Source organism: Amphiura filiformis, chromosome 1 (assembly GCF_039555335.1).
Source record: "Amphiura filiformis chromosome 1, Afil_fr2py, whole genome shotgun sequence".
In the NCBI taxonomy this organism is placed as follows: Eukaryota; Metazoa; Echinodermata; class Ophiuroidea; order Amphilepidida; family Amphiuridae; genus Amphiura; species Amphiura filiformis.
In genome coordinates, this window is record NC_092628.1 from 78,046,821 (window position 1) to 78,065,746 (window position 18,926).

The window sequence follows — 18,926 nt, forward strand, 5'->3', positions numbered from 1 at the left end:
AGGTCAAGTAATGTATTTGTTTTCGAATTTCTATTAGATTTTTAATCTAGAACTCAAGGCGATGTTTCAACGCATTCTTCTTCGTGATGAACTTATTACTAATAATATAATATTTATATATTCATTTATTAAAGGTGCTGCATCCTACATCCGCTTGTAGAGGAGAATTCAATAGCATTTCCTCGGCATTGCTCTTTCTATCATTTAACCCCACGTCAGCACCAATGTATGATGAGAATAATACACATCTCCCATCTCAATACCAGCCCAATTTGGACAGACTTACCATAAATAGACTGAATTCCCAGCGTATCATCTTAGGATAGGTTAAAGTTCCTAAGGGACGCACCATTAGATATTATCGGGGGGGCTAGGGAGTTTTTGGAAAAAAAGTTTTGCCTCACTGATGAGTAAAAAAAAAAATTTGCCTCACTGATGAGTAAAAAAAAAAAATTTTGCCTCATTGCTGAGCAAAAAAAAAAAATTTCTCCCTACCCAGCTCTGTATAAAGGTATACCTTAAAATTGAAAAAATACAACCCCCCCCCGATAATATCTAATGGTGCGCCCCTAACATATCATTTATCCCATGGATTCACTTGCGCACTTGGATTTCTGGAATGCTGTAATCCACGGGAGTGGCCCGCGATTTCATGAGCTGCAGTATAAAACAAGTTAGTTCCTGCGGACTATAAAATAATAATATAAACGGTTATGCTCAATTAGGATTTAGTATGACATCTTTGAAGAACCTTTAAAATCACCACAACAGACCAAAAATTACATTAATAAATCAAATGTAAAAACAAATGTATAAAATGGAATAATTAAACATCAATAAGTTAAATCTTTTGAAATCTACAGCTTTCTTGCGTTATCGTTTTGCTCATGACTAGCTCTAAGATTTTTCTAAACGATTGTCAATATATATGTGGCAAAGTGGTAATTGTGACGATTAAGAAAAATGCAACCTGCCCTACATAACCATTTCATAATTGCACTAGATAAGCTGAACTTTGTATTAATCATTCTGGGCTACTCAATTGGTTTGAGGCTTATCTTACGAATCGACGCCAACGTGTTGTCGTTGATGGCGTCCAATCTGATTGGCTTCCAGTGGTTTCCGGGGTTCCACAGGGCTCTATCCTTGGGCCCCTTCTTTTTGTTTTATACATAAACGACCGGCCCAGTGTTGCCCAACATTCAAAGATTGCTTTATTTGCCGACGATGCTAAGTGTTTTATTAATGTAAAAAAACTTTCAGATTGTGAGCAGCTTCAGTCAGACCTAAATGCTCTAGTCAATTGTAGTAGTACCTGGGAGCTTAATTTTCACCCTTCCAAATGCCAGGTCATTTCCTTGACAAGATGTAGGAAACCCGTCCTTTATGATTACAATATGAATGGGACAACTCTCAGTAAAATTGTCAGTAGAGTTGTCAAAAAATGCAATCGAAGATGGGCATGATCATGCGTACAGTAGGGTTCAAGGCCCCAGTAAAAGTTACCAGAACTCTTTATAGTTCCCTGATCAGGAGTGATCTTGAGTATGGTAGCTGTCTTTGGAGCGGTACATCCAAACATAACATCCAGATGTTGGAAGGTGTTCAAAGACGAGCTACCAAATTCATTTTACATTATCCTGATCAGGATTATAAGGAGAGGCTTACCAAGTTGAACTTACTTCCCCTTACTCTCAGGAGAGACAAAAGTGATCTCTTATTTTTTTTACAGATGTAGGGAGGGTCACTATGATATTAATGTCGATAATTATGTTAAATTCAGCCAACGGAATGAGAAGGACCATCCCACCACTAGATTTTCTTCCGATCCATTTAAACTTAAAATTCAACGTTGCAAAACAGAACGCACATGACTTTTTATTTTAATCGCATTGTGCAGCTTTGGAATCAGCTGCCTTTGTCTACAAGGACAGCCGGTTCCTTTGCTTCTTTCAAATCCGGGGTGGTTGAATTTTTGAATTCTCATTTTTCTCAAAATTTTTGTTCTTTGAAAACATGCCCTTGGAGCTCTTACTGCAGATGCTCAAATTGCAGGCTTATTTAATTTTGGATGGGGCTGTGATGGTTTTTTTGGTGTGTTTTTTCCATAATTTGTTTTCAAAAATCGAAAGGTGGGATGGTCCTAGAGGTGATTTTGCACCTGTTTGGCCCATTCTTTTCGATGGCATTTTATTCTATTTACCTTGTCTTTATTAGTATGTGCAATATTTATATATAATATATTTTGTAATTGTATATGAGCCAGTGATGAAGCATAATAAATAAATAAATAAAGCAACTACCAATCATCAGATAAGTACCACAGTCACATCTGATACGAGAAGAACGACCACTACAACAGAAAAGACAACCAGAGGCAGCGCCACATCTGATTTCAGACCTTCGACTATAACGACAGACGCGAAAGTTAGTGACACCATTGCCTCAGAAGCTCCACCAACAATGATGACAACGGAAAAGACAACCAGCGCCACATCTGATTTCAGACCTTCGACTATAACGACAGACGCGAAAGTTAGTGACACCATTGCTCCAGAAGCTACACCAACAATGATGACAACGGAAAAGACAACCAGAGGTAGCGCCACATCTGATATCAGACCTTCGACTATGACGACAGACGCGAAAGTTAGTGACACCATTGCCTCAGAAGCTACACCAACAATGATGACAACAGAAAAGACAACCAGAGGTAGCGCCACACATGATATCAGACCTTCGACTATGAAGACAGATGCGAATGTTAGTGACACCATTGCTCCAGAAGCTACACCAACAATGATGACAACAGAAAAGACAACCACAGGTAGCGCCACATCTGATTTCAGACCTTCGACTATAACGACAGACGCAAAAGTTAGTGACACCATTGCCTCAGAAGCTACACCAACAATGATGACAACGGAAAAGACAACCAGAGGTAGCGCCACAACTGAGATCAGACCTTCGACTATAACGACAGACGCAAAAGTTAGTGACACCATTGCCTCAGAAGCTACACCAACAATGATGACAACGGAAAAGACAACCAGAGGTAGCGCCACACATGATATCAGACCTTCGACTATAACGACAGATGCGAATGTTAGTGACACCATTGCCTCAGAAGCTACACCAACAATGATGACAACAGAAAAGACAACCAGAGGTAGCGCCACACATGATATCAGACCTTCGACTATAACGACAGACGCGAAAGTTAGTGACACCATTGCCCCAGAAGCTACACCAACAATGATGACAACGGAAAAGACAACCAGAGGTAGCGCCACACCTGATATCAGACCTTCGACTATGACGACATACGCAAAAGTTAGTGACACCATTGCTCCAGAAGCTACACCAACAATGATGACAACACAAAAGACAACCAGAGGTAGCGCCACATCTGAGATCAGACCTTCGACTATAACGACAGACGCAAAAGTTAGTGACACCATTGCCTCAGAAGCTCCACCAACAATGATGTCAACGGAAAAGACAACCAGAGGTAGCGCCACATCTGATATCAGACCTTCGACTATGACGACATACGCAAAAGTTAGTGACACCATTGCCCCAGAAGCTACACCAACAATGATGACAACACAAAAGACAACCAGAGGTAGCGCCACATCTGATTTCAGACCTTCGACTATAACGACAGACGCAAAAGTTAGTGACACCATTGCTCCAGAAGCTACACCAACAATGATGACAACGGAAAAGACAACCAGAGGTAGCGCCACATCTGATTTCAGACCTTCGACTATAACGACAGACGCAAAAGTTAGTGACACCATTGCTCCAGAAGCTACACCAACAATGATGACAACGGAAAAGACAACCAGAGGTAGCGCCACACATGATATCAGACCTTCGACTATGAAGACAGATGCGAATGTTAGTGACACCATTGCCCCAGAAGCTACACCAACAATGATGACAACGGAAAATACAACCAGCGCCACATCTGAGATCAGACCTTCGACTATGACGACATACGCGAAAGTTAGTGACACCAATGCCCCAGAAGCTACACCAACAATGATGACAACGGAAAATACAACCAGCGCCACATCTGAGATCAGACCTTCGAATATGACGACAGACGCGAAAGTTAATGACACCATTGCCCCAGAAGCTACATCAACAATGATGACAACGGAAAAGACAACCAGAGGTAGCGCCACATCTGATTTCAGACCTTCGACTATAACGACAGACGCGAAAGTCAGTGATACCATTGCCATAGAAACTACACCAACAATGATGACAACAGAAAAGACAACCAGATGGAACACCATATCTAATATCAGACCTTCGACTATGACGACAGATGCAAAACTTAGTGACACCATTGCCCCAGAAGCTCCACCAACAATGATGACAACAGAAACGACACCTAGCAGACCAGTACCTGATCCATCTTGGGCAAGATGTCAAGCATACGCTGTTGTATTTGACGAAACAGCCATTGTCGATGATTTCTCTGGAGGTAAGAAATTGTGTATCCACTCATTTCCTAAAATACTTTGCGCTTAGAGAAAAACCTCTTTCAACCATTGCCACCATGTTCTCATCAAGTTTTTAACTTGTTATTTTTACAGATTGCACTAAGTATCTAGGCATGAAGAGTGGGGACATCCCTGATGAACGAATAACAGCATCTAGCATAAGAAATTCGCATCATGGTCCAAGCTTGGCAAGGCTCGGTGGAAGGAAATACTGGTCAGCTAATAAATCAGACAAATCACCATGGATACAGGCTGATCTACAAGAACCAAAGACAATGTCTGGTATTATAACACAAGGGGATGGTCGTAGTACTACTGATGAACACCCTGATTGGGTGACATTCCTTAGTGTTGTATTCACTAATGACACGTCAAATGACCCATCATGGAGCACTTTTCATTACGATAATTGTACAGAAATTGTGAGTCACTTTGTATGATTTTACTCTCTTTAAAGCTATAATGTACAATTTCCGTCTAATGTCAGAAAGGATTTCTGTAGATTTGAAGCCGAAATAACGAGGTAAAATCTGCCTTCTGTGGGCATGATAGGGAATTTAATGCGGTATTTTTTTAATGCGGGGAATTATTAATGTTACCAAAATTAGGTTGAAGAAAGTTAACAATTACATAACAAGTTAACAATTTTATAATATCAGAAGGCTTTAACCTCACCTTATCTCTCTTATATATTAACAAATAAAAGAAAATGCATAGTTGCACTTAGATTCGAAACAGCAATCTAGAGATTAAGTACTAGACTGTACACTACGCAATTACTAACTCTCCAAAATGGTTTTGCAGTTATTTTGTCATTCACACCACGCTTTACAACTACAGCTGATGATATTGCAACATCTTTATGCCTCATTTCACAGATTTTCAAAGCTAATGAAGACAGCGACACGGAGAAGCAAATCGTGTTTCCGGTACCAGTTACTGCTCAAATTCTTCGTAAAACCAAAATCATGGATTGGCTTTAACCCGAAAGACAACAGCACCAATCCAGATTGTCAGATGCGATTTGAAATTATTGGCTGCAAATAATTTACCAATTGGTGGTTTATACCTGCATATGACTTGGCCATAAAAACATAAACAAGTGTTAAAACCTACCTGGAAAACGAAGAGATTGTCTTGTATAATAGCCACATCAATTTTGATATTTCACAGTCCCCATGTGCTGCTGCTGTTTCCTCTGTGGTAACTCTACTAGGTGGTGGTGTTGAAGTCTTAGTTTCACCAGTCGGTCTCATATTCGGATTGATACCTGCTATATTAATTAAATGATGAAAAGTCACAGTGTTAGTTAAAAACGTAAGGGTTAATTAAGCTGGATTGATATTAAACATCATTTTTTAGTTTTGTTGGTGGTTGACAGTCCTAGTCCTGGAAATATTGGTATTGCAGGTCAAGTAATGTATTTTGTTTTCGCATTTCTATTAGATTTTTAATCTAGAACTCAATGTCACCAGTACCAAGGCGATATTTCAACGCATTCTTCTTCGTGATGAACTTATTAATATTTATATATTCATTAATTTAAGGTGCTGTATCCTACATCTGCTTGTAGAGGAGAATTCGATGGCATTTTCTCGGCAATGCTCTTTCTATCCTTTAACCCCACGCAAGCACCATTGCGATGAGAATAATACACATCTCCCATCTCATGCTTCTGTCACACTACACCGAATAGGTCTTCCGTACAAGAAACGGATGGTATTTTAGTAAATCCGTTGTTGTTCGTCAATGATCGTTTTATGTTCTTTTTATGTCCTGCTATCATCCGCCAAATGCGTTTCGTGTTAGGTGATGTTCGTTAAGTCCGTCGACATGCACAAAACTTGAACGGAGTGTACCGAATACACATGTTCGGTATTTATCCGATGTGTGTTCGTATGGTGCTGAATATTGCCGGAGTTTGTTCGCTCTCCTTTCGTTCATGTTCGTTCTTTGTTCGTTGCACTCGGCCCGTGTTCGTTGCAAATACGTTCCTGTCAGGCCTTCACCACCGGATAGCATATTTTTGCATTCGGTGATGTACGTTGACCCAGACCGTGTTAGTGTCACACTACACCGGATCGGTCTTCCGTATAAGAAACGGATGGTATTTTAGCAAATCCGTTAGTGTTCGTCAATGTTCGTTTTATGTTCTTCATATGTCCTGCTATTATCCGCCAAATGCGTTTCGTGTTAGGTGATGTTTGTTTAGTCCGTCGACAATACGTTTCAAGTTTTGTGCATGCACAAAACTTGAAACGGAGTGTGCTGAATACACATGTTCGGAAGTTGTCCGATGTGTGTTCGTACAGTTCTGTATATATACCCTGGGTTTGTTCGTTATTCTTTCGTTTATATACCGCAGGTGTTTGCAAGGTTTCGCAGGCGCTTGTGCCGGATGTAGGCCTATGGCGAACATGTGCATCAATCATGGGGGGATTTTCTGAAGGGTGTGTGACACAATATCATATTTCCCCCAGTACTTTAGTGACTGACAAGTAGAAAAAGGGGAAAGGAGAGAAAAAGAAAAGAAAGTGAGAAAAATTGAAGAGAGAAGAGAGAGAAAAAGTTAAATTACACGTAATTTAGTAGGCCTATGAATGTAAGTAGTATTGAGGATGGAGGGGCACTTTCTGAAGGGTAGAGGACGCAATATCAAATTCCTACCAGTTTTAGTGATTGACAAGAAAGAAAAAAGAAGAGAAAACATGGAAAAGGTTAAATTGTATGTTATTGAGTAGGCCCAGGATAGTATATAGTAACCTTAAGTATAGGCCTGTGATTATTATAGGTAGTGCTTTAAATGTCGTTCCTTGGCCCAAAAGCCTGTGAAAATTACTGCCGGTCCGTCGATATGTAGGGCCCGTGACATTTTGTCACCAAAATCAGTATTTTAAGACGGGCTTAGGTCTATTACTGACTTTAACATAATCAATCCATGCATGCTTTACCTGAAATTACGAGTCTGAAGTCTTATATCTTAAAGTGTCAGTGGATCAGTGTAACATTTTAAATTTTGCAAATTCAGTTCGGGCCTTCTTTGTTTTTTGTTTAAGGCAATAATAGTGTAAAAATGATGCACCAAAAACAATTGTCCAAATTTTCCATTTTTAAAACTAAATTTTTACACAATAGGCCCAGGCCTAATAGGCCCTACAGTCCCCATGCAAATGGCTTCAATTGGACCTTCATTTTGAAAAATGGACAAGTCTTCCTTTTTGCTTCTGCTATGGACATGCACGTGTTATTTTTAAAACAATTGTTTATATTATATACCGTAATATACAATAATTGTGAAAACTTTTCAATGGCTTCAATTAGGGTTTCGTTTCACCAATTTGCGGCTGTTTCAAACTAAAATAGTGAATAATAGGGCTAAAATTGATCCAAAAAATTACAAATGGCTTCAATTGGGCCTTCATTGTCCAAAGGTTTCTCACCTCTATTGCCCCGGACGCTGGTTGCCCTGATATATCAGATTTGTAGCCCTTTTGTACTTATTAGCCAATATTTGACCATTTTCGTCAAAGTTTTCCCCCTTAAAAGTTGTCTTTCCCCACTTTGTTCACCCTCTGAAAAAGTGTTTGCTACGTCACTGCCTCTAAGGGGTCAAAAATCCTCTCAAACACCCTCTCCTCCCCCACTTTTCTGATAGTGTGGACGTCCCTGTTGGTGCCACATGCCACGGATTCGCCGGTTATTTGTCGGACGTTGAACGATTGAATATAAAACGCCTGCAGGATTATTAGCGGCCACAACGCATAGAGAGACGAACGGGAATCGGATCCCAAAATCCGGACATTTGTCGGACGTTGACCCCCAAATCCGGTCATTTGTCGGACGTTGAACGATCGAATATAAGACGCCTGCAGGATTATTAGCGGCCACAACGCATGGAGAAACGAACGGGAATCGGACCCCCAAATCCGGTCATTTGTCGGACGTTGAACGATCGGATATAAGACGCCTGCAGGGTTATTAGCGGCCACAACGCATAGAGAGACGAACGGGAATCGGACCCAAAATCCCACCGAATCTTCTGCCGGACTGGTAATTTTTCCACCGAATAAAATATTTTTGTATTCGGTGATGTACGTTAATCCAGTCCGTCGTAGTGTGACAGACCTATCAACACCCGCTCAATTTTGGACAGAATTGATTAAATTCCCAGCGTATCATCTTAGGATAGTTTAAAGTTCCTAACATATCCTTTTTCCCATGGATTTATAAGCGCATTTTTTTTTGGATTGCTGGAATGTTGGAATCCACGGGAGATTCCATGAGCAGCAAACAGCAGCACAATAAAACAAGTATGACATGTATGAGGAGACCTTTGAAATCACCACAACAGACCAAAAATTACATTAATAAATCAAAAGTAAAAACAAATGTATAAAATGGAACATAATTAAACCACAATAAGTTAAATCTTTTGAAATCTACAGCTTTCTTGCGTTATCGTTTTGCTCATAACTAGCTCTAAATATTTCCAAACGATTGTCATTATATTATGTGGCAAAGTTGTAATTGTGACCAGTGGCGGCGCCAGGAATTTATTTCGGGTGGTGGGTATTAGGGGGCAAAGTGAATTTCGGGGGGGCAAAATCAACCAATTTTGCGCAAAATTACCACAAAAAGTGGACATTTTCGGGTTTTTCTGGGGGGCAACAGGGGCAAGTATTTCCCCCACGGTGGCGCCGCCACTGATTATGACGATTACGAAAAATGCACCCTGCCCTACATAACCATTTCATATATATTATTGCACTGGGTAAGCTGAACTTTGTATTAATCTCAGGCTCCTATTCATTTTTAAACACTGAAAATAATATCATCAAAGTCATTTTGACCGTCTGTTTATTTGTCTGTTTGTCACATTATTATATATACATAACTCGCATTAAGGTTTACAAACCCAAACACTAATTAACGAATCCGGCCAGATGCACTGGTTTTTTCAACGTTTATGTGCACTGGCTGCTCTGGGGAAAGATTAAAATATGTTCATCCTATCAGCCCAGAGAACTAAGAATAATAACTTTCATATGTCAGTGTGACTTTGTATATTTGTTATAAGTTCATTCGAACCTAATACCTATAGATCTATATCTTCCGCTCTTCTCAAGCATGCCTCTGTGGCTCAGTCCCGGGGCTCAGTTGGTTAGAGCGTTGTGCTAGTATTACAAAGGTCGCCGGTTCGAATCCGGCTAGACGCACTGGGTTTTTTCAACGTTTATTTCTTAAATGTCGTCGACGTATCGTTTCCAGAGTCTAACGTGGGCTGTGGTGTTAGCGTTGTTCTAAAAACCTCCATAATTATACAAGTTTGCGATAACCGAGGACACCTGACTTGCCGATGGTAACACTCAGCCCGAAACCGAAAGTACGTGGTGGTAATATCATCTATCGAGACCAAAGTACTTTTGTTCAGTGTCTTATTCTGTTGTAATAATAATTATAACCTTGATTTTACATTAACAGATATTTTAATCATCGTGTACCTGATTAAAACGAAATGAAGTACTATAAGCTCAAAATGTCGGGATTTTCATATCTCATCAATAGCTATTGCTACACAAAAACAGGGAAAAAATAAAGAGGTGGTATGATACACCTTTGAGGTTTTGACATGGAATGGCTCCAAAACAACTTCAAAATGCCCCAAGTTCATGACGTTTGCCACTAATTTACCCCTACATGTATAACACAGGCATTCCGTTTGCAACCATCCGATAGGCATATTGACTGTGCTCTGGGTCTGTGATTAAATTTGACATAAACAGCACTTCAGAGAACGGCTGTGTTCGTGGTCTATGACCAGCACAGCTATATCTACTGCGCCAATAAAGTATCCTTACACTTGGGAAAATAATCACAATTTCCAAACTGAACAATATTGGGGTAAATTTTTTTTTTTTAATAGATGCACTATCTAATCCTGCACATTATGACACTACATTGAATCCAATGTGACTTCCAGAAGCAAGTTATGAAAAGTACAGAGAAGTAAAAACTGAAATAAAAACTGCTTTACCTGCTCTTCATTGAAGAAACTGTGTTGTCTCTTTGTTGTGCTTGTTGGAATCTTTTTGCGCCTTGTATAGGCCAGTTTGTCACTTTTAAAACTGGACCTTAGCCTATTCAATTGCTTGTAACTTTACTTCTTGAGGTTACTTTATTGGCGCAGTACAATACTTTGTTCTACCAGTACCAGGATGAAACACCTATATCATGTGCAATAAAGTAAATTATATAGTTACCATAGTTATACTTAACAGTAAGGAATTGACGTTACCTCGATCATTGTTACTAGCATGATATTTCATATTAATCCAATCACACTAATAGCATTTACTAATTACAATGCGTTTAATGTCAAGCATGATGTGTTTAAATCATGCCATGCATGACTAGAGAAGTTCAATTAAATTTACCTCTGAATTCAATCAAGAAAAACGCCTGTCTCAAACATTCCTATATTGAACGTTCTAGTAGCGCTGGAGGAAGCGTCAACTAAACCTGAAGATGACTCTGAAGCTTGAGACTATGACAGAAAATGTATGGAAGTTTTGTATATTGATGGGTACGTAAAAGAGGAAAGAGTTATTAAGATCTTTAAAAACATTTGAACAATATTTCAGGATAGCTATTACATTTTGCAATTAATTATTTAATTAATTTTAAGCAATTTATACACAATTTTAATTTTTACACTTTCGCTGGGACCACTGAATGGGCCTTTAAAATACCTTTCATGATGTACATCGTATCAATATTATTATTTATTACATTTTGTACTTTCAAGGTTTTTGGTTAGTTGCTGCAGCAGCGGAGGTTTGTTACATGGGGAAACAGCTTGATTCGACAGGCCTTATGCGCTGGAGTCTGCCTTACTCAGATCCATGCATATGCACAAAGATCCTTCTTGGAGGTCTCAACACTCATCCTGTATTTACTTATGAAGCGTATACTTCAATTGATGACCCAATTATTTATATGACATTAAGTGAGCAGGATATTAAACATAATTTTTCCTGCAAGACATTGGGTGAGTAAATTTAAAGTTGAATACTATTTTATTTCAGAAGCATCATTTAATATGTGTATTTCAGTGTATGCAGTAAAGAATAATGTCATGTTTTTCGTGATTAAACAATTTTGCGGACAGCTTGGTTACTCTAGATTAGACAGAATACGTAAGGTGGCTTACGTCTGATCAGTTTACATTTTAAAAGACTTAAAGTGAAGTTCGCCAAACTATTAGGTGCCGCGTAAGCTAACCGTCGTAGGTGCCGCGTAAACTACTAGCGACGTAAGTTTGGGATCAAAATTTGGTAAGGTCAGAACCATTGTAGCAAAGTAAGTTTCTAGGCCGCATTTAGTCATGTTGGTGTCTTATGCCTAAACTTAAGTTTGCTTTTAGCAGGTTTAAATTGAACATTACATAATTTGTATTCATTCAATAATATTTTTGTATTCGTATTTTTGTTTATTTGTTTATGAAAGCTTACGAGGATATAACACCACAAGCAAGACTTACAACTAAAGCATCTACCAATCATCAGATAAGTACCACACTCACATCTGATACGAGAAGAACAATCACTACAACAGAAAAGACAACCACAGGCAGCGCCACATCTAATATCAGACCTTCGACTATAACGACAGACGCAAAAGTTAGTGACACCATTGCCTCAGAAGCTACACCAACAATGATGACAACAGGAATGACATCCAGCAGACCAGTACCTGACCCATCTAGTGCAATATGTCAAGCATACGGTGTCGTGCTTGACGAAGTAACCATTGCCAATAATTTCTCTGGAGGTAAGAAATTGTCCGCACAACATTTCCCAAAATACTTTGCGTTTGGAGAATAACTCTTTCAATCATTGCTGCCATTTCCTCATCAGGTCTTGTATATACTTGTAATTTTAACAGATTGCACAGATTATCTTGGCATGAAGAGTGGGTACATTCTTGATGAACAAATAACAGCATCTAGTTATAATGGAAACCGTAGCCCAAGCTTGGCGAGGCTCCATGGAAATGGATTCTGGTCTGCTAATATGACAGATAAAGCACCATGGATACAAGCTGATCTACAAGAACCAAAGAGAGTTTCTGGTATCATAACACAAGGGGATGGTCGGCCTAATCATCCTGATTGGGTGACATTCCTAAGTGTTGCTTTCACTAATGACACATCAAATGACCCATCATGGAATACCTTTCATTACGACAATTGTACTGAAATTGTGAGTAACTTTGTATGATATTTACAATTTACAATTTCCGTCAAATTTCAGAAAGGGTTTTCGTACAAAGCCGAAGTAACGAATGAAAGAAACCCCAAAGGGCCATTTTGACCGTATAACGTGGAGTTCTATGGGCATGTTGGGGAATTTAATGCGGTAATTATTTAATATGGTAATTACCACCTGGTATCAAAATTGCTCTGTTGACATACAAACAAAACGTTAATTCCATTTAGGTGTACAAAATGGTGTTCGTACATTTTTGGCTTTAACTATAATTTGTAACTTTAGCTGATAACTTTGCAACATCTTTTGCGTCATTTCACAGATTTTCAAAGCAAATGAAGATATCAACACGGAGAAGAAAATTGTGTTTCCGGTACCAGTTACTGCTCAAATTCTTCGCATAAAACCAATATCATGGATTGGTTTTAATATCAAGAATAACAAAACCCATGCAAATTGTCAGATGCGCTTTGAAATCATTGGCTGCAATTAATTACCAATTGCTAGCTGCTCTACCTGCATATTACTTGACCATTGAAACATACCGAAGTGTTAAAACCTACCTAGAAGACGAAAAGGTTGTCCTGTATAATAGCACAGCAATTTTTACATTTTCACAGTCTCCATGTGCTGCTGCTGTTTCCTCTGTGGTAGCTCTACTAGGTTCTGGTGTTGTAGGTGCCGCCTTAGTCACACCAGTCGGTCTCATATTTGGATTGATAGCTGGTATAATTAATCAGATCGTCGCTGTTTTGACATACTGTCGTATGACGAAAAATACAGTTTTGAGTTTTAAAGTTTTTCCAAAGTAAAATACGTTTATTATTATCAAAGAATATAATCAATAATATATATGTCTTTGTTCTCAACATAATACAAACTGTTTATTCATTCACTAATTAGTAGTAATTAATCAACAAACTCATACGATAGTATGCCAAAATATGCACAATTTGAAAACCTATGTATTAATAATGATACGACATTGTGATACGACAGTATGTCAAAACAACTGGCAACTACAGTTACACGGTGGCCTATGGCGACGTATCATGATACGACTGTATGTCAAAATACAGGGGGGTTTACATAAAAACCATGTCGTATCACACTAATTAGTGCCATATCTCATTAACTAAATACAGTTAGGTCTCAAAACTTTGTGAATATATAGAGTTTCATTCACTAATTTTTAAAGTTTATAATAACTCATTTTGCACAAAAATCGTCATACGACAGTATGTCAAAACAGCGACGAGATGATTAAAAGTATTAGTTGCAAACTCAAGGGTATTTATTAATCATCATTTTTAGTTTTGTTAGTGGTTGACAGACCTGAAATTTTGGTATTTTAGGTCAAGTAATATGTTTGATTTCAAGTTATAGATGTTTAATCTTGAACTCAAGGTCACAATAATCTGAATTAGAATTATATTTTGTGGAATCATACTCAAACACTCACTCCATAAACACCATGTATACGTTGCAGTCGAATTACGATGGATGCCCAGAAAGGCATGCAATCTCCATGACAGTGCTATATCCTGCTATCGGAGCAACTTAAATTTTTGACAGCTATGCAAACTGGAAATTGACCTTTGAGATATAGAGAACACCAAAAAAACATCAGCACCAATGAAAGTCGATTTTACGCAATACATGCTTGATATGCGCGAAAATGTCAAAAGTGACCTAATTTTTTTCTGGATTTAAGTAATTGAGCATAGCGTTTGAGTCCGAACTAGTAAATAAAACTAAGTAAAGTTTTTGTGTTAGCCAAGATGCCGCTGCATATATCATTGTTGGCATGATCTTTTTTATTTTATTTTTCTGAGAAGCAAAATTGCAATTGTATAATTTTCATTTTTACAATCTGTAATACTCACGAAGCATGTCTTTCTGATATCAAATAATTTTCATTTTTGAAAATCACAATATAATACAAATTTTATGACAAATTATAAAAATTTGATATTTTTCAAATTTTTGATATATAACAGTCCTCGAAGTAAATTATATAAATCTAATGATATATTCTTAAAGTGTATGTAGCTGGGAGGAAAAGCCGACGGTCAATTGAAAATTTTGACCTTTCATATTGAAGATATGGATTTTTTCCCAAAAGACCTAATTTTTTTTGGTGTTTTTGGAAAAAAAAATCCATATATTCAATACGAAAGGTCAAAATTTTCAATTGATCGTCGGCTTTTCATCCCACCTATATACACTTTAAGTATAAATCATCAGATTTATAAAGTTTACTTCGAGTACTGTTAAATATCAAAAATATCAATTTTAATGATTTGCCATAAAATGTGTATTGCGAATTTCAAAAAATCAAAATTATTTGATATCAGAAGGACATTCTTCGTATTCAGAATGCAATTCGATATGTCTGATGTGCTCTAATGTCCCAAAATAAATACTGTCCAAACGTCCATACCCCTTCCCTTAATCATAAATAACTACTTCACATTTTTGACTGGTTCTTTAATAAACCTATATGTATATAGTAACCATTGCTTGGTAACGGAATAATGGCCGATATTAATAATGAATAACGCCGCTATGGCGACTTACTTTCTTCAATTAAGTCTGGTTGGGTGACAATCAATTTACATATGCTATAATAGTATGTACAACAATAAAAATTCAAGAGTATTTACAACTTATTTGAAACAACATCTTATTGAAATTCCTTACATTATATAGTTTGATTCCTGGTGGGCACTCAACTTACATTTTGATAGGGGTAATTAATTAACTGATAATCCCTTTGTGCTCATATTCAGAACACCACTTCCATAAATCATGATTTCGTTCTTTCCTAAGTTTTATATCACAGTTTTTCAACTAATTTCAACCAATGAGGTCTTGAATCAGAGCTAAAGGGTACAACAGGTACTGGTTGCCTGTTTTAGAATATACAGTGGTGGACATAACTGGTACCTTAGTTCTTTTGCGGTCTGTATTATACAGCGATTTAAGAATCTTGCATCCAATACCTTTGTCCATATCCATAACCTTGCTGTCCAGGGGACAATAATTATATTGGTTTAGCTATGAGTTTTAAAAATATTGTGCTCGAATTCGTCAAATTTATTACATCAGTATTGGTCTCCGATAAGTCTGAATTCTCTATTGAATTGTTTGCAGTAAAGTTGGCATTTTACGTACATCAAACTTCGTCATCAGGATATTTACACGAGGTTTCAATGGATGCGTACAAATGACCTTACACACATCATCCATCCTCAGTTTCATACAGTCATAAAGAATAATGTATATTTACAACAAAATGACGATGGAGTAGTCATGGGATGATCTCTCTGCGATAAGCACATGTAGAAATATTAACCTTCTATCAAACCTGTATTATTGTTTTTTCAAAATGGTAAATCAGTGACAATCTAAGAAAGCAAACATTCTGGGATATCCCTGGGCTACATTTCGTTCTTCATCATTATACTGCCAATACCGTTGACCACTGATCAAATATCGATGACCTATATAGGAAAACAAAATAGAGATTGAAACTTTACTGGTATAATAATAATATTTGCGACATACATTATGGTTTCTGATCTTTTGTAAATAAGAAAAAGGTATCCGTCAATAAGAAAAGGGTATCCAGCATTCGAGCTCATACCGGTTCAAACCCGGAACAATTCGCCGTCGAAGTGATGTAATAATCGGATTAACTACCATAGCAATAGGGTAAAACAAGTTTTGAATATGCCGCAATTCACTAGTACGTTCACGCGGTACCTCTGCATTGAACCATATCAAGCTGATCACTCGCACCTATAAGATTAGTATATTTGAAAGGAGCGGTATTGTATTCAATCTTTTATTGTAGCCATACACTGGTGATGAGTACAACCTGCTTGTAGTGCAGCGCGATACATTCAAAAATTGTTTTATTCTATTGCCATGGTAGTTAATCCGATTATTACGTCACTTCGACAGCGAATAATGGTTTTGTTTGACGTTCAGCAACGTCGTTGCTGCTGCTGTTGTTGTTGTTGTTTTGTTTTAGGGCATTTGTTGCTGAAGCGCGATTTCGCGAAGCACACGAAAATCGTCAAACTATATTGTCGGGCTCCACTATTGCCAAACAAATTTATCACAACAGTAGTTTGGACCATCATCATCATCATCATCATCATCATCATCATCATCATCATCATTATCATCATCAGTCGTCCGCGGACACTATGGGGAGGGGGCAAGGGAGTCTCTCATTCTATCCCTCACTTTCTATCGTCCACTTACCATGATTATCGGAGTAAGCCCCGCCTATAGGACTAGGAAACCCGTTAAACTCTTCGCTCGCCGGTATGCTGTCTTTTGTGAGTAGCCTATTTCTCTCTGTATCATATTTCCAAAGTTGATCATCTGTTAACGGAAAAAATATGTAGACATAAGATGAGCCCAAAATATTAAAAATGATATTTCAGAATTGAGTCCAGAGTCTGCTCGCGAACTTCTCAACTTTTGGAACTTTTTGAAGACTCATATGTGAATCTGATGAGTAATCATTGACATGATCGAAACTTACCTTTAAAGAAGTAAGCGATACCCTTTTGATGGTCATGATAAGCTGCGTCTATATCTCTTGGGATTCCGAATACTTTGGATAGCCTCATGGGATATTGACCAGGTCTACCAGCCTTCTGTCTCTTGTTAAATACCCACATATTTCTACCTGTAAATAAAAAATGAGTAACTAGTTAGCCAACCTAAAGTGTTGCAATTAAACTAGACAACATAGGCCTATAAACAGCTAAACTAAATATCGGCTGCCGCACAAGCCAACTGAAAACATAAGGGAATGTGCCGGCGTGGCACTCTAACCCGCGACCTAATCGCTTTTCCGCTTCTAGTCGGACGCCTTATCCATTACGAGCCGCCATACGTAATTAATCCCTGGAATTAGCCCACTTAGACACTAGCGTTAGCTCTTTTAACATCTTTTCAACAAGCCATGGATGTTTTGGACGTCTGTATGTGTACTGGCCACTGTTTTGAATATCAAACATGGCCCCCTCGAGACAGTTGCGTTCTTAAATATGGCTTTCCCCCTTTCGGAGAAAGGTGTACGTCAAAGTTGTCCTCTTTCCATACTATTATTTATATTATCTGTCAAAGTTCTGGTGTGTATTAAAAATAACACATTTATAATGTTTGTAGTTCTATTTAAAATTAATAAAAAAAGTATAACAGTATAATTATTTTCAAATTAGATAAACATTGAAGATATTCTGAACACTGATGCACGAGCTCAGATGAAAGACAAACTACTACACATACTTCGCGGGCTACTTCTGATGACGTACCTCTGATGAAAACAGCTGATCCATTTTTGTATGTAAATGCTGCGTCAATTGATATTGGACCGTTTTTAAAGTATCTCCTGATAGGGAAACCGTGCAATGGTGTCAATAGTCTCTGGTTAACATGCTCTCCTTGATACCGCCATAAATGCTCACCCTGCATAAAAAAGCAGAAATAATTATTGTAAAAGTTGCGTTTACAAAAAAAAATTGTAATTCTTAAACGGTATAATTCTAACCTCTCATAATCTTTCTTGATACTGTCCGTGGTGTCAGATTGATTGCGAAGTACGTGGTAAGGTTTTCGACTTGATCGTCATTTGACGATTTCTAAAATGTCATCGACGTATCGTTTCCAAAGTCTAACGGGGTGTGACGTTAACGTTGCTCCACAAACCTCCATAATTATACAAATTCGCGTTAACCGAGGACACCTGACTCGGCAATACTAACTCTTTCTTTGTTGATTTTCAGCCCGAAACCGAAAGTACGTGGTGACAATATCATCTGTCGAGAGCAAAGTACCTTTGTTCAGAGTCTTATCTTGTTGTAATAATTATTGAACGTTAAATATACATTAACCGATTAACAGATCATCGTGTACCTGTTGAGAAAAAATAGAGACGACGTCTTGCAAGTTCATGATCTCTCCTTCTATATCACGTCTATATTATAACGACTTCTGCTGGTATATGGTCTCCGGTAACTGCTTCAAGTTTGAACATTATATGGTCCGTTCATCACATCAATGGAGACAAAATGCCCGCTAAGGCCCTAGCAAATTGACTACCAATTGTTCATGTGAA

General features: G+C 38.0%; 2 protein-coding genes across 2 annotated transcripts; one reads left to right on the forward strand and one right to left on the reverse strand.

Annotated features, from left to right (window-relative positions):
- Positions 1 to 10,911: 10,911 nt before the first annotated feature.
- Positions 10,912 to 13,544, forward strand: LOC140167065 (uncharacterized). The gene is made up of 5 exons (XM_072190529.1): positions 10,912 to 11,100; positions 11,323 to 11,565; positions 12,024 to 12,347; positions 12,462 to 12,778; positions 13,107 to 13,544. Exons 1-5 carry the CDS (start codon positions 11,043 to 11,045, stop codon positions 13,275 to 13,277), a joined length of 1,113 nt encoding a protein of 370 aa, XP_072046630.1. The 5' UTR covers positions 10,912 to 11,042; the 3' UTR covers positions 13,278 to 13,544.
- Positions 13,545 to 15,083: 1,539 nt separating this feature from the next.
- Positions 15,084 to 18,523, reverse strand: LOC140163228 (stromelysin-3-like). The gene is made up of 5 exons (XM_072186629.1): positions 18,518 to 18,523; positions 18,124 to 18,277; positions 17,346 to 17,492; positions 17,060 to 17,182; positions 15,084 to 16,290 (listed from the first exon to the last, which is right to left on the reverse strand). Exons 1-5 carry the CDS (start codon positions 18,521 to 18,523, stop codon positions 16,184 to 16,186), a joined length of 537 nt encoding a protein of 178 aa, XP_072042730.1. The 3' UTR covers positions 15,084 to 16,183.
- Between the last annotated feature and the right edge of the window lie 403 nt (positions 18,524 to 18,926).